Consider the following 22,088-nt stretch of genomic DNA (forward strand, 5'->3'; position numbering starts at 1 on the left):
TGTTGCCACTTGCCATGACCAGTGCCAAAAATATTAGCCTATGTGCAATCTTTTGGCAGAGAAGTGCCTCATGTGTTTATATCAGTAGCCTTGATTTATATTTTCTTTTGTGCTTTAACGTCTGTCCACATTGTTTCATCATAGAGCGGATTTAAAGCCACTCATAGGGCTGAGTGATATTGACTTTGACATCCTGACGTGAGAAGGTGTTAGAGCCTTCTGATGATTTTAAAAAGGGATGTGACCAAATTTGAGATACTACATTTAAATTATGATGTACAAAGTTTTATTGCAAAAGCAATTTAAAATGTATTTAGTTTGAGTCAAATGTATGGCCTAGTAAAACCAAATTATGATACACTCATTTAAAATAACAAAGTAAATAATTATGACACTGAATTAAAAATGATGACTAAATTTGGACTTCTGATCTCGGAGCTGCAAAGAGAACCTAAAATGAAACGGCCATTTGAGGTGGACACACCGAGCGCCTCAGAAGTACCTTTTTTCCCGTTAACTGAGATATTTAGCAGACTTAAGGTCTTTCCCCTGTAGTTGACATCGTGCATCCAAAGGGTGATCCGTTGATCCCGTTTGGTCCAAAATGGATTAAGGGAAATTAAAATGATGTAACAATGATGTCATTTATCATTTAATCATTAATTGGAGGGGTTGAAGAGCGGGAGGTCAGTTAAAAAGTTCAAACTCAAATTATAAGACAAGAAAACCATCAGTCAGCACCAGTTCACTCCAGTGAAACCATTATATTAGTTTTTATTTGTCTGCTTGCCTGTTTGTTTTTAAAGGTATGAAAATGTTGACAAGCTGAGCCTTATTTGGTGTGACTTTGATCTGTATTATATTCATGTAGGTGAAGCGTGTGCATGGCTGCAGCAGAGCAGAGGGAATGGAAGATGGTTCTGTGTTTATTAATCCAAACAGATGCACCTGCTGATTCTGTCACGGTGTCCCTGAGTCCTTACATGTTCTCCCAGCTCCTTAATGTTATTAGGATTATTATTATAACGAGCATGTTTACATGCACACTAATAAACCAATTATCTGATTTTTGGAGTTGTCAGATAATTTGAGTGCTCATGCAAACAGCATGAATTGATATTCTTTATCAGATAATTGTGTGCACGTAAACATAATCATTGAGGTGATAAGGAGACACCAAAACTATTTCAGAGAGTATCTTAAATTTGTCAAATATGTTTTTTTTTAAAATGCAGCACTGTTTACCTTTAAGACTTTTTTCATGGTTTGAGTGGCCTATACCCAGTCATCCTGCAGAAGGCTAACAGGAAGTGTGATGCTCCACCTCCAGATGGAAAACGCCTCTTTGACGAGTGTTTTTGTTTTAAGCAGAAACGAGTCATTGTGTCATTAGAAAGACCCTTGTGTTTATTGTGATTATTACTCTTATATTTGGTTTGGCTTCCTTTTGTATATCAGTATTTAATAGCATATTTAAAAAGAACTGAAGTAACTGGACTGGCTGGTCAATGACCTGGCAATATGTGCATTTGTAGAAAAACGAACAAACAAAAAAGATGTTTATCCCATTAAATGTGTGCACAAAAGTTCAACTTTTTAATCATACAACACACCAATGTTACTGATTGTATATCGGACACAAATAAATATTCAATGCAACTGGTTGGGTGAAGGATCATTGTTTTTTGAAATGACATAATGAAGTAATCCTCTTGTGAAAATACACATAATTCAGCACATCACTGCCAAGTTTGTCAGTTTGAGATGAGTGGCACAACTGGATGCCGTGTCATGTTTCTGCAAATTCAGACACAGCAAGTTGTCGGACAACCACATAATAATTATAATACATTTTATTATTCTTTGCATAATAAACAGAAGCAAGAGACAGTGCAAACAACATAATTACTAAGTACAGTAGCAATAACATTAAGAACAATCTGTGTATGAGAGGAAGGAGATTGTGGGACTAACTAAGTACAGGTTAAAAGATTTAAATAGGTGCTTTGACAGATGGAGTGAGGGAGAACGAAGAGAGTTCTGGAGGGAGGGGGGCAGCAGTATCTATATATATATATATATATATATATATATATATATTTATATATATATATATTTCTCCAAACAAATGTGCCCTTAGTTGCACTAGGCATTAAAATGAACAAGAAATTGAAGAAAACAAGAGTGGTCTAATCACTTTTTTCCATGACTGTATGTAATTTTGTCAAAAAGCAGCGACCAGCCAAGTTCAAATACTGTAAAGGTTACGGAGGGCCAGACCAATACTCTGAACTAAATTCTGCTCGATATGAATTTTATCGCTCGTAAATGATATGGTTTTAGAGCTGTTAGTGATAAGAATACATGTTATGAAAAGATCGTGAAATCGTGAATCGTGATCGTGAAAGAATGTTCATGTGGAGTAGGTCAAGTATACCAGTAAAACTTTAAAAAACAAAACAATTGATTTTAGACACAATATACATTCAAACCACAAAAAAACAATATAGATCATGTATGTTATGGAGTGAACAAACAATTTATTTACCCTGTGCAAAAAGCAAAGTGTTTTTAACAAGATAAATATGTGCACGTGGGTATGCATGCACGCACATACGTAAATCGCCTTCAAAATAAATAATTTCGGGGTAACCTCACGCGGGCCGGACAGGGACAGCCATCGGGCCTGATGTGGTCCCCGGGCCGCCTAATGCCCAGATCTGTCTGTGGGCCTTAACCTGGTCAACCCAGAATCATCACGGTGCACTACCGTCATCCACCGCTGGGTGGTTAACCTCCAAGAAAAACAGAAAGAGGGTCTGTTTCCGTTTCCGGGTGGCCATATCTTCCACTAACAGCCATAATGTTGACCCGACTGTCGCGGTTCGGGGCCGCTCTGCCCCGGTTATTCTCCGCTCCACCGGCCCGGTTCGTCTCCCAGTCCAAGCCGACCGAGTCCGCTGACTCGGCCGTGACGGAGCTGCACCGGACCGTGGACCAGGGCGGACACGCGGACGTTAACCCCTACCTCAAGGTGATTCTCCTCCAGCCAACACGCTCAGGTTACACTGACTAAAGTCATGTTTCTGTCTCACACACACAGAGACAGACAGACAGACAGACAGACAGACAGCACTATGTTACGAATAACTTTATCATTTCTCTGGTCATTGAACCAGTAAGAGGAGCAGCTAACGGCTAGCTGAGCTACAGTAAACACTCTAACCATCCAGAGTCCTTCTGATGGTCCATTTCACACAACTAGTGCAGTGCCCGTAGGAAGTATGTATTTGTATAGTGGGAGATGCAACATAAGAAGTGAATAAAAGTGAATGCTGCACTAAAAGTACATTAACATGAACCCAATTAGCTGGTATACTGTATTGCATGTAAGTACCTCATAGCAAGTGATTATGGACATTACGCTAAGCAATATGAATGTCATCCCTGAATTACATAGTAATGCAACATAAGAAGTGAATAAAGCTAAAGCTCCGCTTAGCATGCTAGTCGCCAATAACAGAATTTGCATATTACATGCAGACCACTACAACGTCTGTAACTCCATAAAACACTTACTTTTCATAAGGTACCACACCATCCAGCACATACACATTGAACATTGATATTCGCTGGAAACTATTAGAATATTATTGGAAAATCGAACTTTGTAGCGCACTTTAAAACTCCTAAAGATAGGTAGGCTAAATAGACTTACAGATGAGATGAGTCAGGGTGTAAATCCAGAGTGAATTGTGTTACTGACCAGGTGTAGGCCTATCACACAATGGGGCGGAGCTCCCCTAAAAGGCGTCCGATCAGAAACAGTGCAATGCCGCAACACGTCCTACGTTAATAATGATATTTTGAAAAATTAAAAAATCTTAAAAATCGAGGATGCACACCTTCATGCCATGCGCAAGCCACATACGAAATCTGAGGTCAGTCTGACTAACGGACGGAGAGATATGCCCTAGACACACACACATACACATTGTTTATGACTGACTAACTTTGGTCTGTACGACGGCCTATTAGGGCCAAGTATGAAAAAAATAATAAAAATACAGACCGGGGAAGGGGAGTAATATTTCGAGAAAAAGTCGCAAATTTGCGAGAAAAAAGTAGAAGATATATGAGAAAAAAAGTCGGAAAAATAGGGTACTGTTTTGTTTTTCAAGGTACTACATCAGCACATTTCATTCGCTTCTACCAGTGGGATGTCTCCCGCTGTTCCATACAAAACACTATTTTCCTGACTTTTTTTCTCGTAGATTTGTAACTTTAATCTCATAAATTTGCGACTTTTTTCCACAAAATATTACCCCCTTTCCCCTGGTCTGTATTTTTTAATTTATTTTTGGTCATAATTGGCCCTGACATGCCATCGTAGGTCTGAGAATATTCAGCACCTCAGAAATGTTTTTGTCTCCTTCTCTTGTTAGTAAATGTCAGTTAACATGTTTTTTGTCGCTGCGTTGTTTCTGTCAGTAACTTGTCTGTTGGGTATTTTTGGTCCAGCCATGTTTAAACTAAAATCACCTTGATAAGACTCTGATGACGATTGTGAAATGATCAGGGCTCTTCTGAGAACAAATGGCTGAGTTTCTGCTGCATCAGAGTGAAAGAGAGGAATACTAAAGGCTCTGTTCTGTGATTATCAGAACCCAGACTTCCATGGCTTCTCCTCTGACCCAGTGGTGGATGAGTGGAACATGAGGCTCGGCTTCTTCTTTGGCATCTCAGTGGCTCTTGTTCTTGGATCAACATTTATCTACTATTTACCAGACCACGGGTGAGTTCTCACGTCATCTGTCCAGTCCGCCACCATGTGGTGCTTCTGGTGCTGTGTCAAAGGACACAGTGATGTCTCCTGCTTTTCTTTATTTCATTATTTGTACAGACAATACTCGACTACATTTATCAGAAGCAGACTCCATACAAAGTCCTGATGCAGCACTCTGTTGTTAGCGTGGAATTTTAATAGATAGTACTAGAGATGTTGCTGTTTTTACTCTGATTGTTGATTATTTATTCATGCTTTTCAGCATTTTTATGGTCATCCACCACTGGCCAGTCGACGAGGCCTTTTATAATTAATGTTTACTGTGTGTTTTTTTTTGTGTGTGTGTGTGTGTGTGTGTGTGTGTGTGTGTGTAGCATGCAGCAGTGGGCCAGGAGGGAGGCTGAGCGTCTGGTCGTGCAGAGAGAGGCGGCAGGTCTTCCTGTCATTGACGAGAACTACTACGACCCGAGCTTGATCATTCTGCCGGGAGCAGGAGAGGAGGAGTAGGATGATACTCACCTGCTGTGTTTCATGATTATTGTGTTTCAGTCTGATAGAATAAATGATGTACTTATTAATTGTATAATATTTCTGTGTGGACAGTGGCTTCTTGAACAAGCAGTTTTAATGTTTGATGAATTAAAGGTACATCTGCAGACATTGGACCCTTTCTCTGCTAACCTCAGTGTTTCTCCAGTGGCACATTGTGGTCAGCTCCAAAAAGAAAAAGATCTTTGATGGTCAGATATTACACGCCTACTCCAGCCCACATGAATGAGTGGTTAAAAAAATAAAATAATAATAACCTAATGTTTTCACTTTCACTTCAGTGTGCTTTTATTATGTCACATTTCCAAGTAAAGTTTGAACAGAAATATCTTTTGAAGAAAGTCTCCTTTTAAGTCAACTGATTAATTATTAAAAACCCTGTAATTCTTACAAGGACACACTTGAAACTGCTGCAGCATTTAAACAGGAGGTGAAGTAGTAGAAGAGTAGCTGCTTTCCTATATATGAAATAAAAAGGATGTCAATAAAACAAAAAAAATATCTGTTGTTTTTTTTATTCCCAAAATGTAATAAAATATAAAAATTATATTTGTCATTTACATCTGATCAACAATTATATAGGCCTACATGTTTATTGGATATATTGTGTAACAGCAATTCCATGTATTTCGATATGTAGACATGGTGAAGATGAGCTGCTGAAGTTCAAAGCAGCATCAGAAGGTGGAATAAAGGCGATTTAAGTTACTTTGAACGTGGCATGGTTTCACAAAAGACAGTGTTTCACAAACTGCTGATCTAAATACCATCTCTAGAATTCACAGAGAATGGTCTGAAAAAGAGAAAATTTCCAGTGAGCCAAGAGACCTTGTTGATGCCAGAGGTCAGTGGAGAGTGGCCGGACTGCTTGGAGATGATAGAAAGCACCACTCCTGTCAGCTAACAACAGGAGGCTATAATGTGCAACCAATAGAATATTGTAAAAACGTTTCCTGGATTTTTTCTCTTCCCTCAACTTTCCCAGTCTATCTGTTGACCAGAAAACATCTCTCCAAGCTCCTATATCTAAGAAGGAAGTCCTTGATGCTATTAAAGGGTTACAATCTGGTAAAGCTCCAGGTCCAGATGGACTCAGTAGTGAATTCTACAAAGAGTTCCATGACTTATTGATTGACCCTCTTCTAGATATGTTTAATGACTCTTTTAAGAAAGGCATTTTACCGCAGTCTCTGAGAGAGGCGCACATTTCTCTAATTTTAAAAAAGGGCAAAATCCCGGAGGACTGTGCATCATACAGGCCCATCTCCCTGCTGAATGCTGATCTAAAATTCCTCTCTAAAATATTAGCAACAAGATTAGAAAGCGTACTCCCTATTCTTATAAATGATGACCAAACTGGATTTATCAAAGGTCGTAATTCATACAATAATATACACAGATTACTAAATACAATCCAAGTTTTTCAACAGCGGTCTTTGAATGGTCTGGTGCTTTCTCTGGATGCCAAAAAGGCATTTGACCGCGTGGAAATGCCATACTTGTTTTATACATTAAACAAATTCGGCCTGGGTGAAAAATTTATAAATTGGATAAAATTACTTTATATGAATCCCCTCTCAGCAGTGCTTACAAACGGGTTGTGTTCTTCTAACTTCCTAATTTTAAGAGGTACAAGACAAGGATGTCCTTTATCGCCCTTGCTCTTTGCCCTGGCAATTGAGCCTCTCGCTGAGGCAATCAGGACAAATGAAATCATACATGGTCTCACCATTGAAACAAGACAACACAAGATTACTTTGTATGCGGATGATGTCTTGATTGTTCTGACTGAGCCTGAGGTATCTACCCCAGCACTTATTGAGACCATCAATATGTTTAGTACTTTTTCTGGCTACAGAATAAATTTCAGTAAATCGGAAGTAATGCCATTAGGTAGTCTGAAACAAATACCCAAAACTCCATCTCCCTTTCCTTTTAAATGGTCACCAGAAGGCTTTGTATATTTGGGTATACGTATAACACCCGCCTTTGACCAATTATATAAAGCAAATTTCCCACCCATATTCGAGCGTATAAGGTTGGACCTTGAGAGATGGAACACTCTCCCAATTTCCTGGTTAGGCCGTGTTGCACTGCTGAAAATGAACATCCTCCCCAGGTTACTTTACCCGATACAAATGATCCCAGTTATGTTTCTCCATAAGACAATCAAACAGCTAAATAGCTGGTTTAGTTCCTTTATATGGTCAAAAAAGAAAGCACGCCTCAAAATGGCTACATTATGTCTGTCTTCCACAGAAGGAGGTGTTGATCTCCCAGACATTAGAAAGTTCCAGCTTAGTGTTCATCTGCGTACTATAGCCGACTGGATGGGTAATAAGTCCACATCTCTCTGGTTGGATGTAGAAAGTTCAATGTCCAAATACCCCTTGATAGTGGGGCGGATTAGCTCAATATTTTACAACAATCGTTCACTTTGTGATAAAAGCATGAAATTTGGTAGATGTGTTGGTGAATATGTTTCGAACAAATCTGGATATTGGGCCACCTCAAAAGCGCCCCCTAGTGGCCGTGGCAGGCATTTGTTATACGAATAAATCAATGATGAATAAAAACTGCCCTTTTAATAATACCAACTGGTGATGAATTGTATATTGTTGGAAAGCCTGATTAGTCACCTTTACAACGAGGTACAGCTTGTAAGGATCGTGCATTCATGGAATGAGCAACGGGGCTAAACGTGTGGGTAGCACCCCCCAAAAATGTGCATCCCCTGTGTAGTGGGGCGGATTAGCTGAACAATCGTTCATTTTGTGATAAAAGCATCAAATTTGGTACACTCATTGCTGAATACATGAATCTGGATATTGGGCCATCGCAAAAAAAATTCTGATGGCTGTGGCGGCCATTTTTAAAAATGGCCGCCGGTGGTTACTGCGAGGAATGCTTTGCCTACCCTACAGCTGCTGTTTCATGTTTTCAGCACCACAAATATAATTTACACGCCGGACAACAGCACCACATTTTTTCCACATACTCTCTATCATTATAGGTTTCAATTTTTAGTAGGAGCCACTTCATCAAGATTGCGGTGATGGCAGCCATATAAAGTCTATGAGAAATGCTATATCTTCCAAGCCACTTAGAAGGTCAATCTTGGTGTCAAAATATACATTTTCTGGGTCCAGGAATCATTTAAAGCTATTGAGAATATCACTAGATGATTATTTGATCAAATAGATATGTTCATTTTCACTCAGACTGGGCAACTTGCTTCAAGTGCTGCAGCAGGGAATCCTGAGTTGAAACTGTTTGGAATCAATGTTCACGGGAGAGTTCAGATTAGCTGCCATGTACACTGCTCAAACAAATCAAGGGTACGCTTTCATCTCATGTCAGATCTTGATCAACAAATGATTTACAGTGAGTCATCCAGTGATATTCTCAATAGCTTTAAATGATTCTTTGACCCAGAAAATGTATATTTTGACACCAAGATTGACCTTCTAAGTGGCTTGGAAGATATATTGGTTCTCATAGACGTATGGCTTATATGGCTGCCGTCTCCTATCTGCAATCTTGATGAAGTGGCTCCTACCAAAAGTTGAAACCTTTGGTGATAGAGAGCATGTGGGAAAATTTTGGTGCTTTTGTCCGGCGTGTCCCCTTTCTTCTCAAATCTGGTCCTAAGCCGCCTGACTAACTGTGATGGAGTTATAAAATAAATTTAAAAAAAGAACCACATGGGCAAAGGAGACATATGACATATAGTGTGTGTGTGCCTGTGTGTGTGTGTGTGTGTGTGTGTGTGTGCAGAGAGGGATGTCCACATTCCACAGGACATAATTTAACAGTGTCTTATTAAGCTTTCACACCCAACAGCCACTGATACATGTTCCAAGCTAACTAGCTAGCTTAAGTACCTATTTTTGCTATCTTGCTAATTTACTTTTCCGCCAAGGCCCATGATGATTTTTTTTCTCTTTAGCCTTTATGATGTTCATAGCATAATTTATTCATAATTATAACAGGTGAAATAAAATATTTAGCAAACCTTGATGGACAGTCCACTGCACTGATTGTCCCAGGAAGCAAATGCTAGCTAGCTCATTTGCTAGCTAGCTCGATGGCTAGCCCGATTGTGGTGGGGCAGGAAAAATAACTGAAAGAGTGTCTAACTGGATTTTTGTTAATTTAATATGTGAATTTACATTTTTTAATTTACGTTTGTATATTTACTTTACATTTTTAAAATATTTTAAGAAATAATTTAAATATTTTTTGTAATTTTAACGAAGAAAATGACTGCTATGGCCACTAGGGGGCGAATTTGCGATGGCCTAATATACAGATTTGTTTGAAACATATCCACCAACACATCCACCAAATTGTGTGCTTCTATCACAAAATAAACAATTCTTGTGATTTATTGAGCTAATCCGCCCCACAGGGGATGCACATTTTTGGGGGGTGCTACCCACACGTTTAGCCCCGTTGCTCATTCCATGAATGCACGATCCTTACAAGCTGTACCTCGTTGTAAAGGTGACTAATCAGGCTTTCCAACAATATACAATTCATCACCAGTTGGTATTATTAAAAGGGCAGTTTTTATTCATCATTGATTTATTTGTATAACAAATGCCTGCCACGGCCACTAGGGGGCGCTTTTGAGGTGGCCCAATATCCAGATTTGTTTGAAACATATTCACCAACACATCTACCAAATTTCATGCTTTTATCACAAAGTGAACGATTGTTTAGCTAATCCGCCCCACTATGAGTAATCTTTTGTTCATTAGGAAAAGTGCGTTTTTGAAGTCTGCTTGTACTAACCCAATTACAATTTCCACAGTTAAGGCATGGCATGCCATTAGAAAATTAGAGGGCAGATCTCAATTCACCTCTGTCTTTACTCCAGTATGTGATAATCCTGATTTCCATCCTGGAGTGATGGACAGTAACTTCCGGATTTGGGTAAAGAAAGGAATATCCACTTTGCATAAACTACTGGAAGGTTCTACCATGATGTCTTTTAGTCAATTGAAGAGGAAATATGACATTCAACAACAGGATTTCTTTCGATATTTGCAAGTAAGAAACTTTGTTACAAAGGATACCACAATCCTTGAGTGTCAAAATATTTCACATGTAGAGAGACAACTCTTTTTACAGAAATCTGGCAGGTCTATTAGCTTATTTTATAATATCCTTAAGGGGCATAACACCACAAACACTTATTTTCTGAAAGTCTTATGGGAAAAAGAACTTAATGTTAACATGACAGATGAAGGTTGGAACGATGCGTGGAAGAATGCTAAAACGTTGAGTGTGTGCAACCGAGTGAGAGCCATGCAGTTAAAGCTTCTGCATAGGGCCCACATATCTCCATCTCAACGTCATAAATTTAATCCTAACTCATCCCCACTGTGCCCCAAATGTAAAATAGAAACTGACAGTCTCACACATTGTTTGTGGCACTGTGGAAAAATTCAGCAGTTTTGGCAGGTCATTGGGCAGGAAATTAATAAGATTCTATCCACTAATAGAAATAACGACCCCTTATATCTACTACTCGGCATACCTGATTTGTCCATCACCGACAAATTTAAAAGAAAACTTCATCAAACACTTGCTTTCTGTGCTAGGAAGTGTATTCTTTTAAATTGGATAATGGATAAAGCTCCTTCTAAGGCTCAATGGCAAAGGGTGATACTTGAATATGTTGCTTTGGACTATCTGACATGTAGACTGCACAGCAGGGATGATGTTTTTCGTAAAACATGGGAACCCTTTTTGTCATATATTGGTTTGAATATCTCTACCATTCTTGCAAGAGGGTTGGTATCGTAGCTTAGAATGCTCTGCCTTGTAAGTGACACCCTACCGTTTAATTTATATGTTTTTGTTTCTGGTTCCCTTTCTTTGATCATGTGAATGTATCAAGCATGGCAGTGCACACTTGGTTTGTTTTACTTGCTTATCCTATTTGTGTAGGATGACTCCTGAATCTCTCGCCTAAATCTGAATCTGAATTTAAATATGTATGTGAGCCAAATGTATGTTTTTTGTTTTTGTCATGTATGTGTTCCTGTTTTGTCTTTTAAAAATTTAATAAACACATATTTAAAAAAAAAACAAAAAACGTTTCCTGGTCTGATGAGTCTTGACTTCTGCTTCTGATGGTAGAGTCAGAATTTAGAGTAAACAACATGAAAGTATGGCTCCATCCTCCCTTGTATCAATGGTTCAGACTGCTGCTGGTGGTGTAATGATGTGAGGGATATTTTCCTTAATACCAATTGAGCATGGTTTAAATACCACAGCCTTCCTCAGTATTGTGGCTGACCATGTCCATGCCTTTATGACCACAGTGTAGCATCTTCTGATGGATACTTCAGCAGGAAACCACCATGTCACAAAGCTCAAATCATCTCAAACAGATTTATTGAACATGATGAGTTCACTGTACTCCACTGGCCTCCAGAGTCATGGGAATTTGCATCATGGATATGCAGCTGACAAATCTGCAGAAACTGCATGATGCCATCATGTCAAGATGAACATATACAGGTGCATCTCAATAAATTACAATATCATAGAAAGGTTTATTTATGTCAGTAATTAAATTCAAAAAGTGTAAATAACACATTTTATAGATCCATTACACACAAAATGAAACATTTCATCCCTTCATTTATTTAATTTCTCCTAATTATAATGATTATGGCTTACATTTAATGAAGACCTTAAATTCAGTGTCTCAAATAAATTGAATGTTACAAAAGACCAATTTTAAAAAGTATGTTTAATATGGAAATGTTGGCCTCTGAAAAGTAGGTCCATCTATATGACTCAATACTTGGTGGGGCTGTTAGACTTGAACTACTGGAAAATGACTTTTCTATGATATTCTAATTTATTGACATGCACCTTTATATATGGTATTTCCTACATGTTGATGCATATGTTTCTAAGCTACCATTTATATAAAGAATATATACAGCACCATTGTACTTTGTATTGCTTATCATTAATTCCACTATACCACTTATGCTACCTATACACCAGAAGACTTTGAAAAGATTTGGAAAGACTCCTGCAAGACTATCAGCTCACACCTGCTCACATCTGAAGACAAGTGTTTAGAGTTTTTAGTCCCAGCCTAGTCTCAGACTGAGATTCTACAAAGACTGTGAATCTTGCAGGGTCACTATTTACAAGACTACAACTAGATTTTCTTTAGCATTTTTTTACCTACCATGCAATATTTGTGTGTGCAGTGGTTTGTGTTGGAAAAAGAAAAAGAAAAGAAGACGCCACAAAATGCCCCTCACAAAGCTCAAAAAGGGTTTCTGTTTTTCTGACATGAAAAGCTGACTATTTTACAGTAAAAATAGACAAGAAGAATAGATAAGGAAGAATAAAGGAAAGGAAAATTTAGAAAATAATTCATGATGTACATTTATGTCGTATTTAATTATATTTAATTTATTTGTTTAATAAGAATAATTATACTTATCAGCTCTATCAACTTTCATTTAGTTGATCACACATTAATCATCAATTATTTATTACTTATTTATGTATACATTTATTTATACATTTTAACTGGGTCTGCTTACTATTCTCTTTACTATGAAACAGCGCCCCCAAAATCCCGCTTGTGGCCGTAAATATATTACATCTCTATATTTGTATTTAGGCTTGAGCTTACTAACATTATTGTGATGTAACTTTTTCCTGTCGAAGTGGTTTTACTGGCCGGTCTGCTCATCTATTGGTTGTTGATTATGTTCCATCACTGCGACTTGCGAAAATATCAAACACGTTTGATATGATCGCAAACCAAAGACTAGGAAAAGACTGATATGAAACAGCGCAGATTACTACCTTACACTTAACGATCGGGATGACGGGAGCGCGCTGTGACTCCAGTAAAACTCCTAGATTTACTAAAGACTTTCAGTTTTTAGTCTGGGACTGGGAAAATCGTTTGGTGTAAGCCCAGCATTAGTAAGTATTTGATTACAAAACTAAATTCAACCATGGTGTCAACTCTTTCATAAGTCCATTTTTCGTGTGGGTCCTTGAACGCAGCGGAGGTGAGTAGGTGGTTGCAGTGCGCATGAGCAGTGGACTGGAAGCGGAGAGTTGGCGGCAAGTTCAGGCATGTTACTGCAGAAAGTAGCTTATATTGCGGCTACAGGACTCAGGATTAACTGGTCACTTTAACACGGTTCACTCAGTCAACCTGGAGCTACCGGGAGGTTTCACAGTGCGACATTTGTAGCTCTACATGAGTTGAATCTGCTGAGAGGACACCATGCCTTCACTGAGTCTGAACGGAGTGACAGTCAGCTTCCCTTTCCCTCCCTATGACTGTCAGAAGGACTACATGAGCAAAGTGATCGAGTGTCTTCAGAAGGTAATGTGTTATGACCCAGATGTCGGTGCATCGCTGTGTCACTGAGAGTGGCACAATAACCAAAGAAATGACGCTGCAATACAGTGACATCTGGTGGTAAAAGTACCTTAGCTTACCATAGCTTTCATGTTGATACAAGGTAACTAAATCACACCATATACAGGTGCATCTCAATACATTAGAATATCATATAAAAGTGTATTTATGTCAGTATTTCAATTCAAAAAGTGGAAATAACACATTATATAGATTCATTACACACATAATGAAACATTTCATGTCTTGATTTATTTAATTTCTTCTAATTATAACGATTATAGCTTACATTCAATGAAGACCTAAAATTCAGTGTCTCAAAAATGTAATATTACAAATGACCAATTTTAAAAAGTCTATATCCTAAGTCCATCTATATGCACTCAATACTTGACTTGAACTACTGGAAATGGACTTTTCCATCATATTGTAATGTATTCAGATGAGTATATGTTGGCTCATTTACAAAAGTGAAATGCACATTCTTGTTATGACAGGAGTTAATATCTGCTGATGATCTAGAAGCATCACAGAGTTTTGCTCTCTCCCAACATGAAACCTGTGTCTGTGTGTGTGTGTGTGTGTGTGTGTGTGTGTGTGTGTGTGTGTGTGTGTTGTAGAAGGCCAATGGGGTCCTGGAGAGTCCCACAGGTACTGGTAAAACCCTGTGCCTGCTGTGTGCCACCTTGGCCTGGAGAGAGAACTTCAAGGACACCATCTCTGCCCGCAAGATATCGGAGAGGCTTCAAGGGGAGGAGATGTTCTCCAAAACACCCCTGTCCTCCTGGGGGACAGCTGCTACAGACGGAGACACACCAAGTATGTTAATTTATCAGCAGCCAGTCAGGGCCGGTTAAAGGCTTCACTGGTTGTCTTCTTCAGGAGCCACGATGTGATTAACACGTGTAATAAACACCGGAAGTAGTTTAGGGATCACAACCAGTGTAAGCAACTGTAAGTACAATGACAGGGTATGGACACTAGTACAAGCTAGCACAGCAGCTCTGCAGCATATACTTAAAAATGAAACAGATATTTTTAATGTCATTACTCTCTGAACACCTAACTGTATAATGCCTCGCAGAGCCTCTCAGACTTTAACTCTGTAGCATAATGTCTGAATGAGCTCAGTCCAGGGCTGGGTATCCTTTAATATATTAGCACAGTAGGACCAGGATCAGGATCCTTAAAGTGAACTGTAACCACTGCCAGAGGGAGGGAGACAACATGTCCTCACCACAGCTTTAAACCATCTGTCCTGCCAGGTTAAACTGAAGACATGATGAACTTTGATTTTCTACATGGCAAAAATACTGAAAGTAGATAAATGAAGCCTGCAATGTTGCATCATCCCATGTCACTGCAGGGTGCTTTAACTAGATGGATGGATGGATGGATGGATGGATGGATGGATGGATGGATGGATAGATAGATAGATAGATAGATAGATAGATAGATAGATAGATAGATGGATGGATAGACTGATGGATAGATAGATAGATAGACTGATGGATAGATGGATGGATAGATAGACTGATGGATAGATGGATAGGGGCGGCTGTGGCTCAGTTGGTAGAGCGGTTACCTCCTGTCGGTGGCTTGATCCCTGACCATGGCAGCCTACAATGAACCCCAAATTGCTCCCGATGCTGCGTTCATCGGTGTGTGAATGAATTCCCAATGGTGGCAGGTGGCACCGTTTAGGGTAGCCTCTGCCACCAGTATGAATGTGTGTGTGTGAACGGGTGAATGAGCGCAGTCTGTAGTGTAAAGCGCTTTGGATAAAAGCGCTATATAAGTGCAGTCCATTTACCATTTGGATGGACGGACGGACAGACAGACAGACAGTTCATTTTGAAGTTATTTGATTTAATTCCTGCCTCCCTCCCTGAAAGCCTTTTTTCTCATTAACATGGCCTTCAGGCTGCTTGTTTGTTTGTTGTTAGGGAAGCAACAAATTACCCTGGATGGAATGATGTCATCATAATAGAAATTGATGTAATGGGTGATTCATTCTGTTAATGTCAATATACTTCTCACAGACCTTACTGATCTGACTGCTACATCCGTTTGGTTCTCATGTTACTCTATGGAATATAACGTTGGGTTGTTATTGTCTCTCAGCCTTCTACACTGATGTTCCCAAGATCATATATGCATCCAGGACCCACTCTCAGCTGGCACAGGTTGTCAGTGAGTTAAAGAACACTTCATACAGGTAAACCATGTCATATCTAGTACATGTGAGAATTATATTTTGAGTATGCATGGCACAGACTGTTTACGGACCCCATTATGCAGAAATATTCAAATATAATAGGCGGATATAATGCATTTGTACTGCATGGTATTATTATAAAGGGGGCATGTCTGTAAAGGGGAGAATCGTTCGTTTCATTCAGATATCTTGAGGTCAGAGATCAAGGGACCTCTTTGAAAATGGCCATGTCAGTTTTTAAGTTAATTTTATTCACAAATCACAAATCTGCCTCTTGAGTAGGGCTGGGCGATATATCGATATAAGAAATATATCGATATATTTTTAAATGTGATATGGAATTAGACCATATCACATATATCAATATATTTAGTTTTTTTTTCTTTCTTTCTTTATGTATAAATGCTGCCCTTACTAGGGTTTGTCATATTTAGTTCTTTTTTAATATTTGTATTCTTTTCTCATATAAATATATTTATTTCAGAAAAAGATTGGCCTATTTTATTTCATAGGCTATTTTTATTTAAAATATTTTTATTTGAATGTGCACTTTATGGAGCTAAAAATAATAAAAAATAAAACAAGGTACTCCTGTTGTTATACAGTATTTATGTTCACTTAAATAAAACGTTTCAATAAAACTACTTGTGACATGTCATATTTGGCTTTGACTTTGACTGAACATTTGCTCTCACTTTGAGATAAAAATATCGGGATATATATCGTATATCAATATTCAGACTAAATATATTGGGATATGACTTTTGGTCCATATCGCCCAGCCCTACTCTTGAGACTGACATACTGATGTACAACACAGATGAGCTGAGTTTTAGATCATCTCCGCTTTTAAAAGCATGTCTCAGTGTAACCCTAGTGTCTCTCTGCTGATTCAGCCCAAAGGTGTGTGTGCTGGGATCCAGAGAGCAGCTGTGTATCAACCCTGAAGTGATGCGTCAGGAGAGCAACCATGTCAAGGTCAGAAAACTACAGCTTGGTCTGTTCATGCTGTCAGATGGCCTCATATTCATGTCTGTTGTTCATGTATGTTTCATGTCGGCTCAGCAGTCGTAGACGTGACTCCAGATCCTCCATTGTCCATGTTTTTAAACTCAAATGATGGTGACATTTGAAGCGGCGAACAATGATATTATTTTGGGAATTTGGGCTCTAGCAAAAAGAGACAGAACCTCCTTAACTCTGAACCCCAGAACCTGCTGGAGGCTTTAAAAGGCATGTCTTCTAAGATGTCTACATTGTATTAATTTCTCATAACAAGGAACTGTAGAAAAATAAATTATCATCTGATTTTCATTTCCCACTGATGAATCCCATATACAGTATGTACTGCACACAGACATGCTTGAGTTCTCCAGACTCTAGACACAATTGTGCTGTTTCCATAGAGGTACAGGACTTATATTATAAAAAAAAAAATTAAAAACCTATCTTTTTTCAACAGCATTCGGTTGAACTGTGTGCGTGCGTGTGTGCATGTGTGGTTGTGGGAGTGGGTGCACATGTGTGAGTAAGTAAATGTGTATGTGGTGAATATGGCATATCTTGTCTACCTGCACTCATCAATTAATTTGTACTTGATTTTTTCTAATTTTGTTTGTTTTTGTTTGTTTTCTGTTGTCTTGTTTTGTTTCTTAAAGTGTACTTATGTATATCCATTGTGAAGCACATTGAGTCTGCCTTGTGCATGAAATGCGCTCTATAAATAAAGTTGAATTGATTATATTGAATTGAATATATACTGCAGTGCAAAACAAGTACAGTGAGTAAAATGTGACAGAAACAAAGCAACAACAAAAAAACAAGCTAAAACTGTTTGGGGTTGGAAGGGTTAAATAATAACGGCTGGCTGTGTATGGATGAGTGCTGGGTAAGTAGTGTTGCTGCTTCTCTTCAAAGAACACAACAAGTTGAAGTTTGTCCTGAACTCATTTTTTAATTTTTTTTTATAAATTTTTATCCCACGATTTTGTAACCCATTTATTTATCACCCAAATACCTTTATCACGCAGGATGATTGCATGTTTTTGTGAGAGGTCCCTGTAAGGGAAACCTCGGGGGACACGGGGAGAACATGCAAACTCCACACAGAAAGGCCTTTTTGCCGACACCGACTGTCCTGCACTCATTTGAACACATTTCAATGTATTCCTTGGTGTCTTGCAGGTCCATATGTGCAGATCAAAGGTTTCCACCAGGTCGTGTTGCTACTACAATAATGTTGAAGGTAGTGTACTGTTGTAACAGTAGATATCAGGAAGGCAACACAAAGTGACTACAGTGTTAGAACAGGATGGACTACCACAGACTAGGGCTGGGTGACATGGACCAAAATAATAATAATAATAAACTTTATTTATATAGCACTTTTCTTAACAAAGTTACAAATTGCTTTACAGGCAAGAAATAAAAACATAGTGGAAGACAGAAAAATTACAATAAAACAACAAAGTAAAGTGCAATGCAGACAAGTTGGAATCACAATGTCAAAACTTAGAAAGTGGCACGAGCTGGGGGAGAAAACAACAACCAAGAGATTAAGTAGTTAAAAAGGCTTTGCGATAAAAGAAAGTTTTCAGTAGGGATTTAAAAGAGGCTAGTGATGTAGCCTGTCTGACCTCAAGGGGTAGAAAGTCATATCCCCATATATTTAGGCTGGATATCGATATACAATATGTATCCCGATATTTTTATCGCAAAGTGAGAGCAAATGTTCAGTCAAAGCCAAATATGACATGTCACAAGTAGTTTTATTGAAACTGTTCATTTAAGGGACCATAAATACTGTATAACAACAGGAGTACCTTTTTTTTAATTTTTTAAAATCAAAGCTCCATAAAGTGCACATTTAAAAAAAACAAATCTTATCAAATAATAATAGCTTATGAAATAAAATAGGCCAATCTTTTTCTGAAATAAATACATTTATATGATAAAAGAATAACGAACATTACAACATAATTAAATATGAAATCCCTAGTAAGGGAAAGAAAAGAAATTTGAACTATATCGATATTTGCGATATGGTCTAATTCCATATTACATTTATAAATATATATCAATATATCGCCCAGCCCTACACCAGACAACAACAATGTAATGTAGAAAATCATGTTTACCGTATTTTCCGCACTATAAGGCGCACCTAAAAGCCTTTAATTTTTTCAAAAACCGACAGTGCGCCTTATAATCCGATCCGCCTTATATATGGATCAATATTGGTTGATTAGGGCTACTGTAGTCAGGGGGCGTCGCCGAAGTAACCGCGGTAAAAAAGGTAAAGGGGAATTCCAGTCCCACACCACTTGTGTGTGTATAAAGACCCCAAAATGGCACCTTTCAAGAGACATGCTTACGACGCAGAGTTCAAACTCAAGGCTATCAGTCACGCAATAGAACATGGGAATCGAGCAGCAGCGAGAGAATTCAACATTAATGAGTCAATGGTACGGAAGTGGAGGCAGCAACAAGATGACCTGCGCCAAGTAAAGAAGACTAAACAGAGTTTCCGGGGGAACAAGGCGAGATGGCCACAGTTAGAGGACATACTCGAACAGTGGGTTGTTGAACAGAGAGCAGCAAGTAGAAGCTTCTCTACAGTCACTATTCGAATGAAGGCAACAGCGCTAGCACGCAACATGAGCATCAATGAATTTAGAGGCGGTCCTTCTTGGTGCTTTCGTTTTATGAAAAGACGTAATCTCTCCATCCGCACACGAACTACTGTCTCGCAGCAACTGCCAAAAGATTACCAAGAAAAGCTGGCCACTTTCAGCGCATACTGCAAAAACAAGATAACTGAAAAAAAGATCCGGCCAGAGCACATCATCAACATGGACGAGGTTCCACTCACCTTTGATATTCCTGTGAACCGCACTGTGGAGAAAACGGGAACCAGTACGGTGAATGTACGCACCACAGGGAACGAGAAGTCATCCTTCACTGTGGTTCTCGCCTGCCAGGCTAATGGCCAGAAACTTCCACCCATGGTTATTTTCAAGAGGAAGACCTTGCCAAAAGAAAACTTTCCAGCAGGCGTCGTCATCAAAGCTAACCCGAAGGGATGGATGGATGAAGAAAAGATGAGTGAGTGGCTGAGAGAAATTTACGTCAAGAGACCGGGTGGCTTTTTTCACACAGCTCCGTCCCTATTGGTCTACGACTCCATGCGCGCCCACATCACCGATGGTGTAAAAAAACAAGTGATGCACACTAATTCGGTGCTGGCCGTCATTCCGGGTGGATTGACTAAAGAACTCCAGCCGCTAGATATTGGCGTCAACAGGGCGTTCAAAGCTAGACTGCGAACTGCGTGGGAGCAGTGGATGTCAGAAGGCGACCACACGTTCACCAAGACGGGGAGACAGCGCCGGGCGACATACGCCACTATCTGCCAATGGATCGTGGATGCCTGGGCTGATATATCAGTCTCAACTGTGGTCCGAGCTTTCAAGAAGGCAGGAATTGTCACTGAACTGCCAGACAACAGCAGCGACACTGACTCAGAGGAGTCACTCCTCACTTTGAGGAGACGGAGCCGGGCACGTTAAATGCCGTACTCGCCCGACTGTTCAATTCGGACACTGAAGAAGAAGAATTCGAGGGTTTCTTGGATGGGGAATGAACTGAAAAAGTGAGTTTTACGTGTTTCTTTTACATGTTTACAACTGAACAAGGCTGCAAGTTATTGTGAATATGGACATTAACGTTTGAACAACGTTGAGTTATTGTTATATTGTTATTGCTTTGCACTATTTCGAGAGTTTGATTTACCGTAGCGGTATCAGACTTTGTTTTACGTGTTTACTAAATCAGGGAGAAGTTCCCCTCCACGTTTGTGAATGCACTAAGTACGTGATAAAAAGTTGCACTACCTGTTATACCTTGCTGTTGGTAAAAGATAAACTGTGTCGCGACAATAGTTCATGTGTGCCAGAGGCGTGTTTATGGATCCTGCCGCAAAAGAACAAGGAGGCGCGGCCTTTGCTCTGGAGCGCTGTTCATGTGGCTTTGAACTGTGCCAAATGGATTTGGAAATATATTGTTTTCAACGAGGGCGGCGCAAATAAGAGCTACTGGTACGTACGGTACCGTATTGTGAATGCACTAACTTGTTTTGGGAGTGAACGGAGTTGTCAGAACTGGTTTGAATTCTATTAATAAAGTTTGACTAACTGACTTAACTGACTGTTTTGTTGACGTTCCCTTTAGCGCAGCTCAATCTAGTGGATGCATAACGCAACCCCAGCCACTACAGTAGCTTCTATTCTATGCGCCTTATAATGCGGTGCGCCCTATATATGAAACGTTTAAAAATAGGCCATTCATTGAAGGTGCGCCTTATAATCCGATGCGCCTTATAGTGCGGAAAATACGGTATATGTAATAATGTAACATCAGGGATCATTAATGGAAGAATACAGCTGGGGATCAGGGTATTCATAACATTGGTGTGGTATATTATTTGTTTGTTAAACCTTCTTTTATCCACCTTTCTGATTTTCCTCTTGTCTTTATTAGAGAAGAGCACAGACAGAGAGCTGGTCAACTCCATCCTTGACGTGGAGGACTTGGTCAAATATGGCAACAAGCAGAGGTGATTTCTATATTCATGTTCTCAGAATAAAGTTGTTTGCTGAAGGGTTGGGTGTGTGGAGTTTAAAGCTGAAACTAACTTTTGTAATATTTATTTTCCTGCTGACTATGAATTGAAAATAGTAAAAGTATCACAATTTTTTTTTTTTGGCAATTGCAATCTTGTAAAACCTAGTCTGGCCTCCATAAATACCTTCTCTAACCCATTAAGGCCTAAAACGCCTGGAAAAACATGCCTGGAAAACCTATGGGCGATTTTGAAAGAACCCCAATTTTTCTGGAAATTCAACAGAAGATTTTCAGCCTCTGTAGCAGATAGAAATGAAATTCAAAAAGTATTTGAGAGTTTATACCCGTGGCTTTCATGAGAAGTTGACTTTATTTGTCCAAACCTTCAATAAAGTTTTTTTAAAAATCAACAAACTCAGCAAATGTTACATTTGACTGAATAAAAAATCCTATGCATAATACTAATACATACCCATTAGCAAGATGCA

At 39.0% G+C, this 22,088-nt stretch overlaps 2 protein-coding genes across 2 annotated transcripts in view; both read left to right on the top strand.

The window, feature by feature from the left end:
* The first annotated feature begins 2,813 nt into the window (after window positions 1–2,813).
* Window positions 2,814–5,372, top strand: ndufb11 (NADH:ubiquinone oxidoreductase subunit B11). Its single transcript, XM_059333280.1, has 3 exons — window positions 2,814–3,034; window positions 4,665–4,795; window positions 5,161–5,372. The coding sequence occupies exons 1-3, from the start codon at window positions 2,864–2,866 to the stop codon at window positions 5,291–5,293; spliced, it is 435 nt and encodes a 144-aa protein (XP_059189263.1). The 5' UTR covers window positions 2,814–2,863; the 3' UTR covers window positions 5,294–5,372.
* Window positions 5,373–13,423: 8,051 nt separating this feature from the next.
* Window positions 13,424–22,088, top strand: part of rtel1 (regulator of telomere elongation helicase 1) — a 44,227-nt gene continuing 35,562 nt past the window's right edge. Inside the window, exons 1-6 of the mRNA XM_059333962.1 lie at window positions 13,424–13,724; window positions 14,381–14,579; window positions 15,885–15,978; window positions 16,875–16,956; window positions 18,163–18,223; window positions 21,517–21,592. Of these exons, the coding sequence (XP_059189945.1) occupies window positions 13,623–13,724; window positions 14,381–14,579; window positions 15,885–15,978; window positions 16,875–16,956; window positions 18,163–18,223; window positions 21,517–21,592 (614 nt within the window). The 5' untranslated portion in view covers window positions 13,424–13,622. The remainder of the gene's footprint in view (window positions 13,725–14,380; window positions 14,580–15,884; window positions 15,979–16,874; window positions 16,957–18,162; window positions 18,224–21,516; window positions 21,593–22,088) is intronic.

This window comes from Centropristis striata, chromosome 5 (genome assembly GCF_030273125.1).
Source record: "Centropristis striata isolate RG_2023a ecotype Rhode Island chromosome 5, C.striata_1.0, whole genome shotgun sequence".
Lineage (NCBI taxonomy): Eukaryota > Metazoa > Chordata > Actinopteri > Perciformes > Serranidae > Centropristis > Centropristis striata.

What these genes read in the sequence shown, in the direction of transcription:
- ndufb11 (XM_059333280.1), top strand. Translation starts at nt 2,864, where the DNA reads ATGTTGACCCGACTGTCGCGGTTCGGGGCCGCTCTGCCCCGGTTATTC. An exon ending in ACGTTAACCCCTACCTCAAG is followed by an intron (nt 3,035 to 4,664) that starts GTGATTCTCCTC and finishes TGTGATTATCAG; the next exon opens with AACCCAGACTTCCATGGCTT. An exon ending in TACTATTTACCAGACCACGG is followed by an intron (nt 4,796 to 5,160) that starts GTGAGTTCTCAC and finishes GTGTGTGTGTAG; the next exon opens with CATGCAGCAGTGGGCCAGGA.